This window comes from Xiphophorus hellerii, chromosome 15 (genome assembly GCF_003331165.1).
Source record: "Xiphophorus hellerii strain 12219 chromosome 15, Xiphophorus_hellerii-4.1, whole genome shotgun sequence".
Taxonomy (NCBI): Eukaryota; Metazoa; Chordata; class Actinopteri; order Cyprinodontiformes; family Poeciliidae; genus Xiphophorus; species Xiphophorus hellerii.
The window spans coordinates 14,903,727-14,925,268 of NC_045686.1; the positions used below are offsets into that span (position 1 = coordinate 14,903,727).

The window sequence follows — 21,542 nt, forward strand, 5'->3', positions numbered from 1 at the left end:
GTCTACTTTTTAAGAATTTTAACGTTACTGTTACACAAAAATAGATAGACATAAAAAAGATAAGACAAAAAAAGACCTGAACCATTTTCACTCATCAACCCATTTGTAAATTTAATTTGTTGGTCACTTTGCAACAGTTTTATTGGACTGAAGAGAAAAACTAACCTACTGGACAAATAAAAAATAAACTATAAAACCATTCACTGTTATAGAGTAAAAATGAAGCGTAAAGTTTAGTAATCTTAACAATGATGAGAAACTCAGGCTTTAAATGTCTCTGGAAAACACAGTGTTGCTGCTGTTTCTCTGACTCATTTAAATAGTTATTACATTTCACACTCTTATGATAAGAAGTGCAATGCGCTATTATTGTAAAAAATAAATGAACAATGTGCCTTTTGATAAAACAAAAATCACAGGTTTCTCACTCAAACCTTGTTTGGTTGAGCTGATTGTGTGAAGGCACAAATAAACACGCTAATACGTTTCAACATGTGACTGAAAACAATGTACTGTTTATCACAACGGCTGCGATTCTTATAGTAACTGGTGTAGAGCAGTAAATCTGAGAAAAGATTAGTTGAATTTTTAGTGAAATATTTATTTTATTAGGCTCTATCCTTTTTCAAAATAAGTAATACATTTTGTAATTGTTAATTTTTTATTATCTTTGTCACTATATACGGTATATGCATGTATCATATGACACAATTTTATGTAAGAATGGAACACTTTGTGTTTATTGGTATAATTTTGGCAAATACGTGTCCTGGTGTTAGTTTTATTATCACTGTCATTTCATTCTATTTTGTATTCATGTAAAACAGCTTTGAAAAGCTTTTTTTAAAAAAAAAGAAGTCTTCTTTGATTGGTGAGTAAATCTCTTCAGTCTGTCCTTGAGAAATGGATTGATTAAACACCAGGATATCACCTTGAGCTGATCAGACTTGAATGGCATCAACACACACACACACAGAGCTCAGATCACAGAGTTAATATGCAGCATCCCCTGTCAGCTCTCCACAATTAGTTTTCTTTCAAAAGAAAGATGCTGAACCATCACAAAGGCCTTTTGATCATGAATGAATCTATTGAGCAAACAAGTGTTGATTTTATAAGTATATCCCTGTTCTGTTCGGCTCATCTGAGCAAGGACACACATGCAATTATCAACCTGCTGCTTCTTTCACTGCCCTGCTGTTCAACAGTTGGTAGAAATTGATAAAGAACAACATGAAACACATCCACAAAGAATGTGGGAGAAAAATGCAATGTTTTTCTGTCTTTGGGGAGGTTTTCTTTTAACATTTTGGGAATTTTACATTTAACATCCAGGATAAACTATATAATCAGCGAAACATCAGTACAGTCTAATGAATGCTACTACAAGAATAACAAATCCTACAAAAAGGCAAGTATTTACTTAAAGCGGAAACGTGGTTAAATAAAGGTATTAATGGAAAAATGATAAGACTGAATAATGACCTTTTATTTACTACAATAGCCAAGACTGCTAACAAATTCAATTAAATGGCCCCCAGTCACTCTTTCACAGGCACTCCTTCTCCTTAGGTCACCGTACAAACATGCATGTTGCTGTGCACACACATGTGGAGCGCTGACATGACGAAAACACACATCTCTCCACGGTGCATGCACGCAGTCTGTCCCCACAGACAGCACCATTGAGAACACCAATCCAACTGTCTTCTCCAACAACACACGCCCACGCCAGAAGACGGGAGCCGGAGACACTTACTGATTTTCTCCTCCGCTTGGGAGAAAGGGAAGCAACACAGTTGACCCATGGCGCCTCCTTTCCTCTTCTCCCGTTCCGCTCTCCCAGCTGTAGCCCCTGTTTTCCCTCAGCTCCTCGTTCTATGACAGACAGAGAGCGACGGCGTCCTGCTTCTTCCCGATTTTTTATTATTTTTTTCCTCTTGTTCTGTAGCACTGATTTTACACCCTCCAAACGGCAGACAGACCCGGTGAAGATGGAGGCAATAACAACAACCCAAACCCCCCCCCAAAAAACAAAAAGCCTCTCTTTCTCTTGTGCAGCCAAAAAAAAAAGCCAGAGCAAGACAGCAGATGCTGGGAGGAAAAAAAAAAAATTAACGAGTGGCTCCTTCCTCTTGCTCTACTTTGCGCTGACACGGGGAGGAGGGGTGTGTGCATCAGAAAGAGGGAGGAAGAGAGAAAGAGAGAATGGAAGAGCTGGAGTGTGTAGGAGACTAAAAGAATATTTTTTTTTGCATTTGAAGTGGCGAACGCGGAGGAGGAGCATGTATGAGTAAGATAAAAATTACATGTGTGTTTAAGTGGACTAGGACAGAGGAGGTGGGATGTAGCATGGGAGTGTTTGTATCTACAACACGCTTCTCAGTGTGGCTGGCATGTGAGCGAGAGAAAGGGAGCGACAGCATATATGGGGAGACAGCAGACACTACTGTGGAAGAGTGTGTGTGTGTGTGTGTGTGTGGGTGTGTGAGAGTGGAGGGGGAGGGGGACTTACAAGCTCCGCCTCCTCATCACAGCCGGCAGCTGCAGCTCTCCACTGCTTTCGACTGTCTTATTTCTGAGACCTACATCTATGTATATCTTGCTGCATTCGAAGGCATCTTAAATAGATAGAAATTTGATTTAAATACTTTTTACATTAAATTCTTAAATCAGTAATATCTAGAAATGGTCAGAAGACAAGGCTAATAATGTTTAGCAACATTCAATATCAACTTAAACGCTAAAATTATTTAAAAAATATTAAACAAATGCTATAGAGGACCTAAACACCTGACTCTGAAGTAAAATGTATCAACTTAACTATGGACTGCTTGTCCAAAGTCTATCAAAATCGTACGGGTGAATGTGACTGCATTATTTTCTCTATAATTCCCCCTAGAGTAAGGATATAGCGCATTGCTGTGGCTGCTACAAATCTTTGAGCTGTACTCACTGACACAAATCCAGCTAAAAATCCACCACTGTGTCGACAACATGAGGGTCCTTTAAGGCTGGACATCAACAGACATCCTGGCTGATCCAGATGGAAATGGACTAAATAAAACACGACCACTTCTGCCCGGCATTAAATTCAGTCCTGAACAATCAGAACAAAAGTAATTTACTTCCAATGTATTTTACTGTCTAAAATTATATTTATTACATCTGATTTATCAGAGTTGTGTCCACTTTTGTGAATATTCACACTAAATACCTACATTTATATCCATCCCATGTTAATTATTCATACATTGGATCCCTTGTGTGTTCTGTGTTGTGCCCACAGTTGTCTGTGAAAAGCTAAAATCTGTTATTATTGTGATGGCCTCTAAAAGTGCGTACAATTGTTTTAATTGTTCAAACACAAAATCCACCTTAATACACTTTAATACGTGCAGTGGAAACTGTTTCAGTGCTACCACAGAACTTAACATCTACAGTCTTTCTTATTTCCACTCTTGGTTGTTCAGCCAAGGAAAATGAATTGTACTCCTGAAGTATTGCTCCTGTGTATTTCAGCTTCCCAAGTTGTATTTTCTTCTGAATATTTTAGATATGCGCTACAAAAAAATAAAAAATAAAATAAAATAAAAAATAGGCTCATTGTATGCATGGGGAAATAACTGGAGTAAACAAGCTGAGTAGGTTTTACTTGCCATTTAGAGAAGGTGTGTTGTCATAAATGCTGATTTTAACCAGTTCACGTTAGTCCGCTAATTTAAAAACTAATGTTTGAATCTGTGATAAACACTGGGATGAACACCCCGTCTGTGCAAGTACTTCTTTACTTTTATTCGTGAGACAGAAGAGTATAAAAATGACTTCCTCTTCCATGATAAGAGCTGATGTTTAGTTTTTATTTATTTTAACTTTTTTGTGTTGATTCAAATTTAAAGTCTGTGTAGCCCAGACGGCAATATAACTGTGCAAACAGTTTAGAGGAGAAAATAAACAGATGCTTTAGATTTAATGGGTTTCTTATGATGAGTGTAATTTTTAATCCACAGTTATAAGAAATTAAACAATCCAACATTATTGATGTTGAAATTTGGAATTGCACATGTGTTTTAGCTAAAGAGAGAAAACTAGAGTTTAGCTTAATCAATCAAATTTTATATGTATAGCACATTTCAGCAACAAGGCATTTCAAAGTGCTTTACATCATATCAAACACAGAAACACAACCTTAAGGGGTTTGTAGAGCAGCCTAATAAATGATGACTGACCAAGCGAGGGTAACGACATGAATTGCTGTTCATAATTTGTTGGCGTGTGAAATGTCTGCACTGGGACCTTTTAAGAGGATGAATAGAGCTCAAGAAACAACTAAAGCACATAGAAAGATGTATTTGTTTATCTCGTTGAATGGGATCGTTTGGGTGCTGCTACTCCCTTTCTGAGAGAGCAAAAATCAATGCAATGGTTACACTGTGTTTTTGTTGTTCTCATGACCTTTCTGTTTGGGATCATGCTCTAGTATTGGCATAAATACGAAGCAGATTGTGAATCTAATGTGTTCATTAGATCCATAATAATAATTTTTATAAAAAATTATTTTAAAAAGTAAAATACTTAGAATGAAACCAGGCACTGTCAGATGAAAATGTGACAAAAAATTACGTTTATTGCTAATGTTTACTTAGAGGCCCTTTTAATTACATTTAAAAGGGCAGTACAGTGGAATGTCTCAGAACTCATTCCACTATGCATTAGAATATGCAGAAGAAGAAGAAAAAACGAGGTTTGCTTTATTTCATGAAGAATATGATGAAAAAGAGAATTCATTTGGTGAAGTGTGAATTGAACAGCCAGACAGCCGGAGCTTAGAGGCCAATGCACATACTTATAGTCCAGGCTGTGGTTGGCATATTGAAGAGCCAAGTCGAAGAGCTTGTCCTGTGGGTGGCTGGAGAACATGCGCACAATCAAATAATCCAAGGCACTAGCCGTACAACGAATAACCATCTCAGAATCAACTTTATCACCCTGGTTTGTACACACCAACAAGGAATTTGACTTCGATTCCACTGCACCCTCAATGCAGAGACATTTAAGTTCAAATGTAGACAATTTGGTGACAAACGTAAAGCAATTGCATTCATGTGTATGGTATTATTACAAAAAAATAAGACAAAGTTGAATTAGTGTAAATATTAATTGCATTGATCCGAGCACTCTGTTAAGTGTTCATCAGACTGACAGCCAGGGAAAGTGTCTGCTGTGGCTAGTTTTAGTAAAAAGCGCCCTGTGGCATCGACTCGAAGGTGAAAGTCTAAACTCTCTGTGACCAGAATGTGTGATTTCTGCAAAGATCTTAGTTCCACAAACAGCCAGCAAGATGCTCATTACAGCTCATGGGGATTGGTTTGCTTTTCTATAACTTCACAGTTTTTACAGAGCCATGCAGAAACACTGGTGGTATTAACCACCTCGGTGTTATGTAAAACCATTGCTCTGACAAATAATAGTCCAGTGCACATGACTAGGGATTCAGCTCGAATCTGACCTTTTGAACTCCCCTCCTTTACCTCTGGTGAAGCTGAGATGAACAAAAAGGGCCTCCAGTTATTTGGAAATAGCCAATTCTAAGCATGTTATGTTTGTTTATATGGTGTTAGTGAAGATTTTGTCGCCTTTTTGCAGCACTGGTTTGATGTATGGGTGAAACTGAAAGCCTCCATTTTCCTGCCAACTAGCTAAGGAAATGTATTGTTCTTGCGAGGACTTACCAGCAGGTGTGCTATACTTTCATCTGATCATACTTATATCAAGGGTTTTAATTCATCTGCCTGTCCACATGTGACTGAGAGATTTCTTGATAGATGAATGTTTTTTTAAGCTTTGTTTTGGTGTGTTTACCCACAATCCCCGCTTCCTCCCTTTGGTTTACTTGAAGTGGGTTGTTTTTAGGCAGCCCAGAGTTCGACTACACATCCACAAACAAACCAGAGTTTCATTCAACAGGACTGCTGTGAATGCTCAGTAAGACTCAAAATTAATATTGTTTTCTAAACGGATTGTGTGATATATTTTTTTTAGCACCAGTTCAGTGGATTGTGCAGTTGAGCTTCTTTGACTTGTGCAGTTTTTTAAACACTAGTGAAAATGGGATTTAAAGATGCTCAGGGTTCATAACAGCCATCTGATTAATGCATTGAAAGACATATCCTAGTAACCCAATTGACAGCACTGTACATGAATGCACAGGACTGGACAGCATTCACAAATGTCAACTGGTGGTATTAAAACCTGAAAAGGTCAGGACAATCAACTAAGATCAATCAGATTTGGCCTCGCAGTGTTCAAGCCTTAGTTTACTTCTTTCTCTCTTAAATGGAACTGGCATAATGCTACAACTGCCTAACATAGTGGTCATTAAGTTTCAGTTAGTCTGGTTGGTACAAATAATCCACCCATAGCACATCAGGTAAATTGTTTTGTGTGTGAGCACCTTCACAGCGTCAGAGACTTCAGACTGCAATCTGGTTCTTTGGGAGTAAAATCCAAATTGATTGTTGAGTGAAAAAGGTTCAAAAAGGTTCAAAGTTCAACTGGCAAGTCTTAAGATACTGAGAGGCAGATTCATCTGTCACAGCAGCAACTTTTCAACAAACTTTCCCCCAACCAAACTGGGATCAATGAATGAATATCAGTAACTGATGTAAGTGGCTGAAATGTTTCCAGTGGGCTATATACTGTAAGGCGAAACTCTCAGTGGACTGGGAAAATAAATGGGACTATGCCCTGCTGGACAGAGCAGGAACGCAATAATGGGAAAACAATCTGACCAGAGCCATGCCAGTCTTTTATCTGCCCAGCTGGCTGGAGCCGTTCTTTGTTTTTAAGGGGGAATCCAGAAGTTTTAGACAGAGGAAAGGAATAAAAATCAGGATCCTATCAGGGAGCAGAATGTTTGTCATTAAAGACGTTTGTTCAGAAAAGGTTTGATGCAATGGGAGGCCATGCTTCCAGAAAAGACTTTAAAATGATAAAAAATTCACTAAATATTTACTCAAACATTTGGATTAGAGACCTCCCCGAATCAGAATTTCATTTCTAGTTTTGAATGTTAGTAAAATTAGAGTTCTCATTTAGACTGTCTTTAGCACCTCATCTGGCTAACATCACAGAATCAGCAGTTGCTGTGTATACTCAACAGAAAATATAGCATCTTCTGCTAACTTGAAGATTTCCAAAAGTCTGAAACAGTTCCAAATCATGTATGCTTACTGTCAGATATTGATAGGTCACAAGTGTAAAATGTAATCATTTAGCCTTCCTGTTTGCCTCTGAATGTCTTGTTCTCTGTCGCTCTTCTCAAACCCTGAATGAACCACAGCCGTGTCTTGATATGTTGTTGAGAATATAGTTTGTTTTTAAATTTCATGTTTCACCACATCACTGATACTCAAAGTAAATAGCTTTTAAGTTTTCTCTCAGTAACAACTTCTGCACCAAAGAATGCAGCGCAAAATCGTAGGGTTTAGGATTAAGCTTAAGGCTTATTGTTAGGATAAAAAAGATTTTCTAGTTTCAGAGAGGCCAGTCTGGTCACCAGCTGGTGTACATAGCTGCACTGTGTGTAACAATAGACTTAAAGGTGTTACAAACACTAAAGATATGGCTTTTCAGGCTTTTATTCAAGCTCCCCTGGTGGGTCCCCTCAACAGATCTGATAATTACCAGTAGATTTACATTCCACCAGTTGCAGGGATGCTTTTAGTAGCTGCATGTGAACAATCAAGAACTGCTTCATTAAAAACCTTTCCCCAAGTAGCAGCGTTAATGGAGCGTCACAAACAAGAGGTGAGAGGAGGTAAGCAAATAGAGACACCAACACACAACATACATGGTGGAGCGTTTTCCACTGAGCTCAGCTGTGTCAGATGACCAAGGGGTGCTGGCTCTGACTGCGGCGTTGAACTCACAGCTGCTACCTTAAAGACAATCGCTTTCTTTTTCCCAGATTTACATGCACACAGCTGCGATGATTGCTATTTGTAACATCTTGTAGTCTTGAGATCTGATCCTGACGAGGCCCGATTGATTCACAGTGAACTCATATGTCTTCGTCAACAGACACATTTCACCGTCATACACACAGGCAGTCCCTATAATCTCACCAAATCAGTTTATCTGCATTCTAAAAAAACATTTTACCCGTAAATATTTTTTCCCAACCTGAAAAAAGGTGCTAAATGTTTTGATTTCCAATTAGGTGAGAAGTAGAACGCACCTTTTAGTGTGTTATTTTATATTTAGAAATGAAGATGGCCAGAGGAGACATTGCAACAGTATTGTCTTTGTTTAGCAAACACGAACACGATCAGTGCCTCAGTATTTAGTCACAAGGCAGGCTGTGGACATAACAACAGCATCAGTCAGATAACAGTGGCTCCAGTATCCGGTGTAATGGTCAATACCGGAATAATTAAGAAAAGAAAATTAAATGTTCATATACACCAAGAAACATAACATGCATCAACCATAATGGGTTTTCATGAAAAACCTGGAGCCTCCTGTGTGTATGCTATGGTCACAGAAATGTCGAGGCTAAATGTGACATGCCAGGCACTTAGCATTCCCAAAGGAGTCCCTCCCCCATAACACTGAATGTCTGGAATAACAATGAAAAGCAGATCTGCTTAAATTGGAAAACACATCCAACTATTCATACGCCATATTGCCAAAAGTTTTCAGTCACTTGCCTTTACGCGTAAATACTTTTTTATGACACTGCATTTTGCTGCCTAATATATTTTTCAGTGTAGTGCAGAATAAGGTGTTAAACAAAATTCAAATATTGGGAACAAGAGTGTCCAATCAACATCTCAACACTTTCTCATAATGTTCAGAGACGGCGCTTTGTGGTCAATAATACAGATTGCATCTTGATACGCTGCCAACAGTCTGATACATCAAAAATTGAGAGCCAATAAATCACCAGCTCAACATATTTAAATTGCTCAAGCAATCCTTAGCAATGATCTAACAGAACTGATTTAATTTGATGTGATATGATAAAACAACAGAATTCTTCCTCTAGGTATCTAGCCTGCATGTCATACTCTAAGGTATTTCTTCAGTAAATAGTTGATTAATAATATGCTTATTGCAGAAAAAAACTACTCTGGACTGACTAGGTCCTCAAAACTCTTTCAGTGTTAAATTGCTAAATTTGCTATAGTTGCAGTGGTAGCCACTGGTGAGACAAACAATTCTGCAGACCGGGAGAGGCAGCAGAAGAAAAATCTTACAGTAGTTTATTCACTATTTTTCCTCTGAGCATGCTTAATTTCAGTGACGCAAGCATTAATAAACAAAATTTTTGTAGACACAGTTAAAAACTACGTCTAATTACGATTACCACAGAGATGCATAAATTGGCACAAACTGCTTCGCTTTCATAGATGCACAGAAAATTGAATTTTTCAGCATGTAAAATGAAATGTTTTACATGCTGAAGAGTAAATATTGGGAATCATTTGGAAATCTCAAAATTAAAATACATCTGCAATCTTGTCCTTTTAAGTGTTAGCAGAAATTCTTTCTTGCTGTGCAACACCAAGTGCTTTCACACTCAAGGTTTATGATGCCCTTTGGTATAAATAAATAAAGATTTTTTTTCATGATACAAAGCGCTTAAGTGTCTTCTGTCATGTTGCATTCAATTTAACAATATAACATTAACAAATCTTTCTTTTATCAAACAAAGAAAGGAAACAGCCGGTAGTAATTTTGATCGGATCTTGTTGAAAAAGGTAAATATTCTGAGACACGGCAGCTTTCAAAGTAATTTCCTGATTGCTGCATCGCCTGGATTCCTAACTGAATTTCTTGTAATCATGGGTTTTCTAAAAAAATAAATAAAAAAACTCACAGAAACTGTTCAAAACTAATTCTGTTCAGGAATTGGTAAAATAGTATAAAACTGCAAATGTTTCTTTCTGAGAGGATGACTGTCTGTAGTTTAGGGAGATCAAAAAATGAAGCATTACCAGCTGAACTGGGAGTTATTTTCCCAATGTGCACCTTGTCATGCTGCTCACTCGCCTTAAATCAGGTGAACCTAATGAAATGCATCATTCTTCAACACAAACTTTCAGGCTTTACAGTGTTCATTCAGATTCTGTTGAACAAACCCACACTGAGCTCTGAGCTGCTTTGCTCTCTGGAGTATTTCATGCTTCTCTGATCGTGCAGTTTTTACGCCTCAGGAATTTTCCTGCTAGTTCCTGGTAACTGCCGTCTTTTCCATGGTGTTTGGATTTTTTTTTTTTTTTACTTTGATCTGTTTTATTTACACTTTCTGACGCAAGTGTTATATCATGATGAAGATAAAATAAACCTCTAACCAAACCCAGATTCAGTCTTGCTTAGTTTGCTGCTTGTTGCGCTGATTCCTTTTTATTTGTGTCTTTTAAATATCAACCTTCAATTTGGTCATCTGTTTAATGTCACCTTCACTCAGACTCTCAATTTTCCCTCTCCGTAAATCTCGCCAGCCTGTTTGCCCCTTTACTCCGCAGAGTCTTTTCAATCTTGCTTCTTTTGCAAGGTCTGTCTCCTCTGCTCTGTCTTTTCTATCCCCTTCCAGTCTCATTTATCTGTGCTGTTTATCACATTTCTTATTCCGCCCTTTTCAATCTTTCTAACTTGTCTTTCCATACTTCCTTCTGCTCAGTTGGTGACATCTTTCTTTAACCCACGTCTCTCTCCCTTCGTTCTTCCTCCCTAATCTCACCCCACGGCGCCTCCTCTGCGCAACATAAACCCCTGGTAAGGTGTCAGCCGCATATTGTTTACCTCATTTATCCGCTTTTTAAAGTAAAAAAATTGCTGTGAGAACAAAAACAAATCCCTGACAAAGACTACTCAGCACTACATCTAAAATTACAAACAATATGTTGGCTTTGGTTAAATGATTTGGCTTCTTTTGTTATTTCTCAATCATTCTCATGCGATTCTCAGGAGTATCCCAAATGTCACCAGCTCTCACACACTAACGCTGCCAGAATTCCCTGGACAGTTACCTTCTATATTTACCACACATTAATTACAAATTAACCTCATTCCCCAAGCAGATTTGCTAGCTGCAATACACAAGAGAAAACACCTTCAGTAGACTAGCCGTCCAACCCAGAGACCATCTGACATCTTCTGCTCCCCAATTACCAACAAACTTGTGTGTGTGAGGGAAAAAAAGTAGTGTAAACATGGTCTGTCTATTTACCAATTACAGAAGCCTGTTTATTTCAAAGCCTCCATAATTAATCAGACAATAAACTAAGGCTTGCATTCCAGCTTAAACAAACCTTAGTGTTGATGACATGGGATCAAAAAAGCCAATAGACAAATAAAAAATTATCCTACAATATGGCTGAAATAATCAATTCTGACTATGGCTGCAGAGAACAAATCGAGACACCCCACCTTACACACAATGTATCTCAAGACTTTCCATCAGCCACAGTGGAAATTTCAAACATAAAGCAGAGTTTACATGAATACCTTTTTTATCAACTTGATTTGTTTTTGTAGAAATATATTTCAAACGACAGAATACACCTAAATATTTTTCATTACATAATATATATTTTTTCTTTTTAATTGTTATCAACTGAAAACTATATAGTAAATACATTTAGTATGCATCAACTGCAACATCGATATTTGTGATGGTAAAATATTCTGAGTTTGGAAGTGCATTTTTTGCTGTTTTTTATTAACTATATGTTAATAATGAACATTCATGTCAAAAGCAATACTGTACATGAAGAGTACTGGAACTACTACTTCTATGCAATATGGTAGATGTTAAAGTGCTTATTGCACAAATTTACACATTTTTAAAATAGTGTGTGCAAATTATAGCTCTTTGTTTCCAAAGGTTCCCATGAAAGGTTAGGAAGTAATCCACCTTTGCCTTTCTACTAGTCTGCAAACACATTCAGGATCCCCCATTAGAAGCGTTAGGCCTCATAATCTGAAACTGCTCATTATTTTCAGAAACATGGATAATTAAAAGCGAGCCCCTTGACTGCCTGCTTACACATTCTGACTCCTGAGCAAATTCAGTTGGTGACCTTTGCTTTAACACATTAACACTTAAAACTTTCAATAGGGTAAAGGTTCAGTGGTAATTGATTTGTTTCGTAGTCTGAACCTCATTTTCCTTCCAGCTGATTAGAATCAGTCAAAAAAACAAAAAAAACAATGCAAAAATCTATGTTTGTAACCAGAGTAGTGTCAAAATGACTAAGAAATGTACACGGTTTAGTTCTAGCCCTTCGCTTGCAAAAGCAGTTAAATTATTTCACACCGTGGGCAATATTTAACTGTCTTTTGTCATCACTTTCCTGTGAGATTTCTTTCATATTCTGTATGTCTCCAGAGGGATATTTGCTCTCTGATATGCAAATGATTATAGTGATTCATCTGGATTTTTGGCCAGTGAGCAGAAAATGACTGCTGGCAAAAGATTTTAACAGAGAAAAAAAAAATACATCAAGCAGTACAGTCTTTGCAAGCGTAACCTCGTCTTAGTTAAATACTAAAATGCCACAGAGCAAAGAAGCAGCTTCATTAACAAACATTTGCAGCTGTGATGCAGTTTGTAAGCATTAATGCTTAGATACAGTTTCTGTTGTTTCTGGATAAGCAGCTGTGAGTGTGACCATTTCATACTGTAAATGCCAGCAGGCCGTGACAGCAGCCACACGTATCATTTTCCTGAAACGGTCTCACCCACGCAGATCAGCTGAGGGTGTCGCATGGGCCATCTGGAAGAAAAAAACCTGTACCGTCAAGACTACGATGTTTGGATATTCTGAAGTTCCTCTCACTTAAAAAGCTCTCCTTCCCAGAGAACAACGATTTGTCCGGCAAAATCGGAAAATCAAACTGTTTAAACATTCCTTACATTTTACGTAACAAGCAGTCTTGTTGCTGACACAATAGTGATGGTTTCCTTGTCACACACATGCCTACACAATGAATCATCTACAGTTTCTTAGCTTACACATCGCTATCACATTCCTACAGAGCAGAGTGGAGAAAGAGAACAGAAAGAAACTTAAATATTCCTCCTCAGAGTGCTCTGGCTTTAAAACCTTTTATGTCCCGTTTGATGCTGACAAAGAAAGTCTGGAGGTAATTATGCCAAATCCCTGCATGTCAAACATGGAAAACTTAAAGTTTATTAGTATAAACAATAAATCTTGAGTTGTTGTAATATTCTTCTTATCCCTCTGATGCATGAATTATGATCCTTTGTGTCAGAATTTTTTTTCCATTTTTTAAAATTCTTTTCTTAAGGCATAAAAAAGGTAGGAACATTTTTTTGTAAAAATTATTTTTTTTATTTTTTTTATTTTTATGTGATCAATTGTAATTTTGTCCAAATACAAAGTTGTTATTTGAAAAATACATCAGTAGTATTGTTCCTTAGGGGTTATCTGATGTCACAATATTTTTTTTACTTGCAAGAGTCGTCTACAGTAGAAGGTGGGACCGGGTCTGTTCTCATGCTTTTTTGTCTGTCGGCCATATTGTATTTAACAAAAATAATTTCTTGCATTTGCAGCTGATGGCCAGTAGTTGATGGTATATTTTATGATGCATTAGTGTCCACCTCAGTGGTCTGTGTGCATTTATAACATAAAAATCCACAGGAAGCACAAGAAAATGGCTTTTAGATAGCTGTCCACTGTAGTGACCACTATGCATGAAAGGGTTAAATTCTGGCATCCCCCTCATCATACAACCCTGAACTATTGGACAGTAAATAACAGACTCTGTTGTGGATTATGTTTTATAGGATTACAGGATTAACATGTCTATAAGCACAATCAGACACTGTCCACTGGGATTCACCACTAAAAGCCTTAGTAAACCTCACTGGCTTCCTGTTAGATATAAGGGATGTGTTGGACTCTGATGCTGTCAAGAATCAGTGCATGCACATTGCTTTCTAAAGCATCTTTCATGTTTCCACCACTTGCATTGATGTTTCTATAACCACGTATTACATCATTAATTTAATCTTTGAAACTACTCTACACAAGGGATGTCTACTATCTGATGGTCTCTTAATTTACATTCTAAATTTTAAGTCTGCCTCAATCCCAGCAAAATGTGTGGTTGCAATTTGCTCTACCGGTTTTATAAAAAGCTGTTTTTATACTGCTATCTTGCAAAATTGTGTTACAGGCCATGTGCCCCACAAAGAGCAGCTGTAACACTTGATGTTGAAATTTTAATTGTTCAAAGCGAAACTGCTAAGTTTACAAAGAAGAAGAAGAACTTTTTCGAGAAGGTTTGCTCACACACAAAGAACTGGAACTGCCCTGAACGATGTGTAGGCTTGAATTTAAATGAGTCATATCAAAACATAGAGTAAAGCAGCTAACATTAGCCAAAAACTTTAGCAAACTTACTCCACAAGATTGGATTGTCACAAAGAGCGTAAAATGAGAGTTTATCTAAGCCTGTGCCTGGATTCTAGAGTAGCATATTTACAGTTTGAATTATACAAACACTGAACGTACATTTTGTAAGCTCTTCAACAATATCTAACACACAGCAGACTGAAGATCGGTCATTAACATTGATCAACTGGGATTTTGCTCTCGATATAAAACAAAATTAAGTTTTTCTGATTTAAACTACTCTATTTAGCAAAGAAGAAACACATCAATCAAAAGTAAAATAAAAACATAGAAATTTAGAAAAGCATTTCTTCATTTCCAGGTCTTGTGCCAGATTGACTTGAAGCTGCCCTGTAGGAGAGACACTGCTTTAAACTATTTACAGTATGATCAGTTTCTTGGGTAAATTAGTTGAACTATGTATAAAAGAATCACTTTTTTTTTATGGTTGCCTCGTGATTTATTTTGTGTCAGCCGTGAAACTACAGAGTGTTGTCTGTACAAAGGCCCTCCCAAGGAGAGAGTGATGCCACATACTGCTCATCATGTGTTTTGGCCTCAGACTATAGACATTTAAAGCCCAACTGTGAATGCTGGCCTCTTTTAAGCCAAGGGACTTTTAGAATGCTGAATGTTTTCTTTTTCACTGCAGTACTTATGCCGCTTTTAATTAAAAGTGAAACGAATATGGCTTATGAGAACCTATATAACACCAGTTAAGCTTCATCATATGTCCAGTGATGTTCCAGATACTTGCACTAAATGTTTGTTTGAAAAAGAAACTCTTCTCCATTGTTTGTGGGAATGTCTTAAAATTCAGAAGTTTTGGAGGGATGTTATTGGGTGTCTATCTGAATTGTTGAAGGTAAAAGTCCCATTAGAGGTTAAAATCTGTGTGCTAGGAATATACCCAGTGGAATTTAAACAATCACAGAGGAAAACTAAATTGATAGACTATGGACTTCTTCAAGCCAGAAGATCTATAGCATTATGCTGGAGAGGCATGGATGCACCCTCCCTGGGACTCTGTAAGAAGGAAATTGCAAATTCGCTCGGACTGGAAAAGCTAACATACATCGCCAAGGGTAAACAACGGGATTTTGAGACTCTCTGGGAGCCATATATGAAGACCATAGGGACTGAAGGTGGAACTTATTAATGGCTGTCTTGTCTACAGTTTCTATTCATATATTGTTCTGTTATTTTTCTTTCTTTTTTCTCTAAGTTAATCTAAAAGATTTTTGATATTTTTGGAACCAAACAAATGCAGGTTTGAAGGGTGAGTGTGAGAGTGAATGCAAGAGTGTATAAGTACATGTTATAATGTTAAGTTTGTTGTGTGTAAATTTGTTATGTCAAAAAAGAGAAAATTCAATAAAAAAAAAAAAATAAAAAAAAGTGAAACGAATAGTCCAAGTTTTTTTAAATGTTTGATGCAGCCCAGGAACTCAATCAGGATATGGAAGAACCGTTCCTGTAGAAGCTGCTGCTGTACCGATCATTTCTGTCTGATTTCAGTTGTCTTCCACGTGTCTGAGTGAATAAAAACATGGATTCTTTCACCATCATTTATCGCCTTTATCCTGACTCAGACACAAATAGTACAATCTCAAGTAAAGGTGGCGGAAAGCAAGGATAACTGCTCCTTACCCTTAATAGGAACAAGTTGAGGCTCATTACAGGGGAGATTCTGGGTATATCCCAACAAGAATAAGTCTCAGCACCTGATGAGAAAATTATTTCCATTAACTCGCCTTAAGAAAGGTTTCAGCTTCCACCCAGAGCAGGGGTCTGCAACCTGCAAGTCTCAGGCTCCTTTATAGAAGCTCTGCAAAGTTCTGGTCAGGAGTAACACTGAAGCAAATTATGATTATCATCAGGTACATGTATAGCATTACTGTGACAAAACAGCTTGAATAACTGGCAAGAAAAAAGACCTCTGAAAACACATGGAGGCCTAAAGGAGGACAATCATTTGTGAAGAGCGATATATCAACAAAACAAAAATAGTTATAGATTTTTGCTATGAAAAACAGGTAAACAAAACATTTAAATTAGTTATTGCTAGTTCTCTCTATGTGACTTCCACTATTATATTACCCAAGGGTTGTACAGCAGAGATCACATTTAAAAAGTAGCAAAAATATTCAGATACGTCATCAGTTGCTTCTTTTTTAATTGTTAGGATTGTACAAACTTATTTAACATTATTTCCACTGGTTCTCATTTCAGGAGGGTTTTTGTTGTTTTCAAAAAAGATCCTAAGAGCGCAAAAGAATGTGGGAGCATGCCAAGTATGAATTCTGATGTTTTACATCTTACTAATCCTTTTTAGCATTAAGAACAAACGAGTAATACTCACTTCTGTCACATTATTAGATCCTTTCAAATTACTCTTTGTGTATTTTTGCTACACAATGGTTACTTTTTTCAACTCACTATGCTTGTTGCTATTTCTTTTATTGGCTTATTTTCTACCTACTTTCTATCTACAAATAGAGTTTTTACTCTCGCCACATGCTTGATCAAAATGAGGTTTTAATTCGACTGGGCATCCTTAAATTGCTTTAACTATTGAAATTAAACTGAAGTTTGTTGTACTTGTTTGATATTTTGAATTGAGTTTGACAACAAGAGAGTTAATCTAGACTGTTTCGAAAAGAATCATTCTGGATTCTACATAAAGAGACATTATTGGAACCTGTCGTCAACTAATGACACTCAGGACTTCTTTTTGCTTAACCTTGTCAAAAAAACATATCCAGTGCTTTTTCTTCTTCTTTCTAAATCACTTACAGTTCATTTTAAGTGAATTTGACAACTTCTGGAGAAACGATGGGATGAAAATTGTACAAAAGTATGTTTATCTGAACAATTGCCTTCACTTCTACCACACTTACACACAGTAAGAATTAGCACTGTTTGTAAACTCTCCAGTTTATCATCCTCTGCTGAAAAAACAGCAGAAGTGCAGACGATGTTCAGCTTTAAATATGCATGTCTTGTTTTGGGGAAGCTCTTCGCAAAAACACAAGCTTCCTTTTGATGAAGGGATGTGTGAGGTAAACATCCCTCTGCTCTGTTTCTCACTCCCACACACATACACACTGCCACTCTCCTGTAAAATCCAGTGATCCACGAAACACCGTGACAGCCCACTTCTACTGAAACTGACAGCTCTCTGTCACTCACACACCCCCACACCCACAGCTATTAGTAAACTTGACAGTGGAAAAAAGGAAGCACCATTTTGCTACTCTTTATCAACCTGTGATAGTCGGTGTGAATAACACGTCGATCCTGTTAACTCGAATGAAAGTGACAATTTACATTTTCTACACTTTATTTTATTATTTAAAAGTCAGATGTTGTTTTTCTTACTTAAGGCTTAGATTGCATGTTAATGGTTTAACTAAATTATGATCTATTTTATTTTATTTTAAGCAGAAAAGCAATAGTTATTCATGCAAATAAATAACATGTTGATTACCTTTACCTACTGTTAAGCATAAATAACAGTAGGTAAACCTCTTGTTAAACCTAATAGTAATTTGCACTTGTTTATTGTGGAGAATATAATTTTTTATTTGTTTAATCCTTTAATCCTTTTACTTTGGACCGTTTTTGTGTCTGGAACAAAGATATGAAGATGATGACAACACCAGTGAGTTATGAAGCTGATATTAGTTGCTTAATTAGTCAGGCTAACTGCTGGGGTGGGGGGCTGCAGTCAGCTGCATAATGAAATTGACCTTCTTGTTCACTGTAGTTTCAAACCAGTTTTACTTTAATAAGAGTGATGGATGGCGCTCATTTAGTTCCCACACTGCAGTGGTCTTTAGGATTTGCGGTCAGAAATATTTTTACAGTCAAATTTGTCTTTTTTGTGCCAAAAAACTGGAGAAACTACTGGAAGTGTGCAGAAACAGGTGGGGGAGGGACCGCACTGTGTTACTCTGTGTCCCAACAAGATGTTCCAACAGCAGGGAAAAATGACTGCAGTAATGATGCTGGTAAGTGACCTGTGACCTGTAATTAGCATATCATGAAACTGTTCCTTTATTTCTGTAATTCAGATTATAAGTAATGCTTAATTTAGAAATTAGAATAAAACAAATTTAAAAAATTTTTTTTTAAAGAAAATAAAACTTCAATAAAATTTTGAAAATGATGTTATTGAAATTTTATTGAAAATCACTCTCAAAATACAGAGGACTACTGGCTTCATGATACCTCCACATTTTTCGGGGAAAAATGTAAAACCTTTTCATACTTTCAGTCATTTAGAATGACAAAATATCAGCATTTATTATTCATTTAAGGCAAATGCAGGTGCAGCATGAAGGCCCTACATATGGTACCAGCCAAAATCTGAGACTAGACGGAAGGAGATGAAATTGCTAAAGAAGTTGCATCCAAGAATGTTACTAGAAAGTTCGGTGGAAGGAAAAAGCATTGTACCAAGAGAGAAAACTGCATCCATGAATAAACCCATTAAAGAATTTTGAGAAGAATCACAAGGAATGGATAGCGGCCACCCCACATGGACACATCCATGATAAGGGCTACAACTGTTACATTGCTTGTATTAAGCAACTCCAGAACCAAATACAAAGTGAGAAGCTTATTATTCTCTTAGGGTAGAGAGAATAATGAGAGCAGGACGGTTGCTCAGTGATCATTACTGTATCTTACATGAACATATTTCAGAGTGTAAATCTTAAAATTACACAAATACGTGAGGTATTCAAATTTTCCCAGAGACTTATTTGCATCAAGCAGCAACAAGTTGACAGACATAAATTGTTCAAATACATCAATCTGTTGCATTTAATCTTTACCATATCCCACAATCACTTTCTGAGTGTTTTTGCAATATTCACTTTTAATAAGACCCATATTTATTGGGAAAGAAAGCATATGGTCCAACTGTGAATTAGGGCTACATGCTTTAGCAACAAATCAAACTTTAGGGCCTGCTTACAGGAACACATATGGACGGACAAATGTTTTGTACCCATTATGTAATGAGTTGAAAAAACTGAAATTCATTAACAAGCTGCTCAGTGAGTCACCGAGCCTTCAGGCTACATCTACTACATCAACAACACACTGCTTCAAAATCTACATAAACACATGTTGAACCTACAAAAAACTACTTTATTTCCTAAAGCACCACAGCTGTAACTCACACACCTTCTGTACTACTTTCATTAGCCTGGCGCTTGTATTTTACAATATGACCGGGGTTTACCATACAGCACTGGCAGGGCGGTAATGAGCAACTGGGAAGCAGAGTCTGAAATGGAAATGAGCTCCAGAGTAACCCCACCGCGCTCCATTATGCCAGTTTGTCTTACGTCTAACCTTTGATACCCATGTGAGCTTAAATGGTGTTTAAAAAACATGACTCTATGAAAACTCTCCCAATCAAACGGTCACCTGGCTACCGTGAGGGACAAAACAACCTCCAGGTTTACCAACCCTCTGCAACATAAATCAGTCCAAGCTTCACACGTTATAATGAATAACAAATACAGACGACGGCTCAGCTTCAGTGATAGAGATACAAATGGAGGCAATTAAATCCGAAAACAGGGTGCTGTGAGACAATTTTACCCTTTCATATTAAAACCTACATGGAGAAGGAAATTCACAATCCTATATGCAGAGTGACAGCGCCCTCTGGTGGATCTGTAAAGAACCCCAGATTCACACTGAGTGCTTACCTAGTTGTAGTGAAGTCTCGGTGTGGTAATATCCGTCTTGCTGCTTCTTTTTTAACATGGAACACAAATCCAAACGCTCCACTGTCTGGTTCCCAAAAAATCTGAGAGTTAAAGAAAGATTGTACATCAGTTTTTACAACCATCTTAAAGCAATCAGCACCAAAAACAAGTGACACAGACGTGATTAGATTTGGTTTGCGGCGTTAATACATTTGATACTGTTTAAGGGCCCCCCTCACACCAGATTAAGATATCACCATAACACAAATCATCCAAAAGGTGGATCCTCTGCAGGAATTTGGAGAAGTCCTCCAGAACACATCCAGCTATAGTTCCATAATCAGGCGTTTTGTACATAGAGATCGGTGTGAGCTGATCTTCCTGCGGTTGTGACCTCTAGCAGCACAAACTACTCCAAATTGCGCATATAGACCGCACAATGGTTGACAGAAATCAGGTTTCCTGTCTGCAGTTCAAAGGTATAATGTAACTGTCTAAATAAATTTTGGCATCCTCTTTAAAGGGCTGATGAAAGAGAAGGAACATGTGTGATTATCTCCTCATTGAATAAATAATACATTTACATAATTGTAAAGACAGCTTCAGACTGCGTACTGGATTAACTTCCTACTGGAATTTGTTTTTCTAAATTTGCCAAAATCCAACAGAGATTGCACGGACATTAGAGTCCAGGACACCTCGCGACCCTTTTAATCCAGCATGAAGATGGAAACAGCATAAATTACTGCAATCTAATGAGCCAGTGTTAATACCCACAAAATCCCATCAAACAAAATCAATGCACCCCACTGCTTTGGTATTGGCTGTTTACAGACGAATGGAGTACTCACTTGCTTGTGTAGTCAGAGTAAAGGCCTGGTTCCACTCGTTTTATTCCCTGGTGGAGATAAGAAAGTAAAAATAGTTCTTAGTGAATAAATCATCCGTTTTATGACACTTGCATCCTCTTGGTAACACAACAGTGACATTGTCTGGTAGGCGCCAGACAGGAAGAGCTTCCATCAAATGTCAACAGGATGAAAAACATAGATTCAGTCCTTCCTGTGTCACTTCTATTCTAACAGAGACATTTCTTTTTGCTTCTTCTATTTCTATCAAATTCCCACTACTGAACATGGTATTTACATAACGTCACATATTGTGATGTTCTTCTTCCTTATTCCCTGCAGTGATCTGAGATGAAGATGATGGAACAAATCTATATTCACTTAAACGTAAAATGTAGGTGTAACAAGAGCAAACGTTATGCAAGATAAACGTTTCAAAAACAACTGAAAGGAAGGTTTGGTCATAAAAGACTTATTTAAAAGTTTATTAGTGAGTTGTTTTTTTAACAATAAAAAATAAGAAAAACTGGTCT

General features: G+C 37.2%; 1 protein-coding gene across 2 annotated transcripts in view; it reads right to left on the bottom strand.

Annotated features, from left to right (window-relative positions):
- The window catches only part of akap7 (A-kinase anchoring protein 7), a 48,130-nt gene that overhangs the window by 20,090 nt on the left and 6,498 nt on the right, over nt 1-21,542 (bottom strand). For both annotated transcript variants that reach the window (XM_032585202.1, XM_032585203.1), the window contains exons 8-9: nt 21,013-21,059; nt 20,162-20,262 (exon numbers count right to left, since the gene is read on the bottom strand). In XM_032585202.1, the coding sequence (XP_032441093.1) occupies nt 20,162-20,262; nt 21,013-21,059 (148 nt within the window). The remainder of the gene's footprint in view (nt 1-20,161; nt 20,263-21,012; nt 21,060-21,542) is intronic.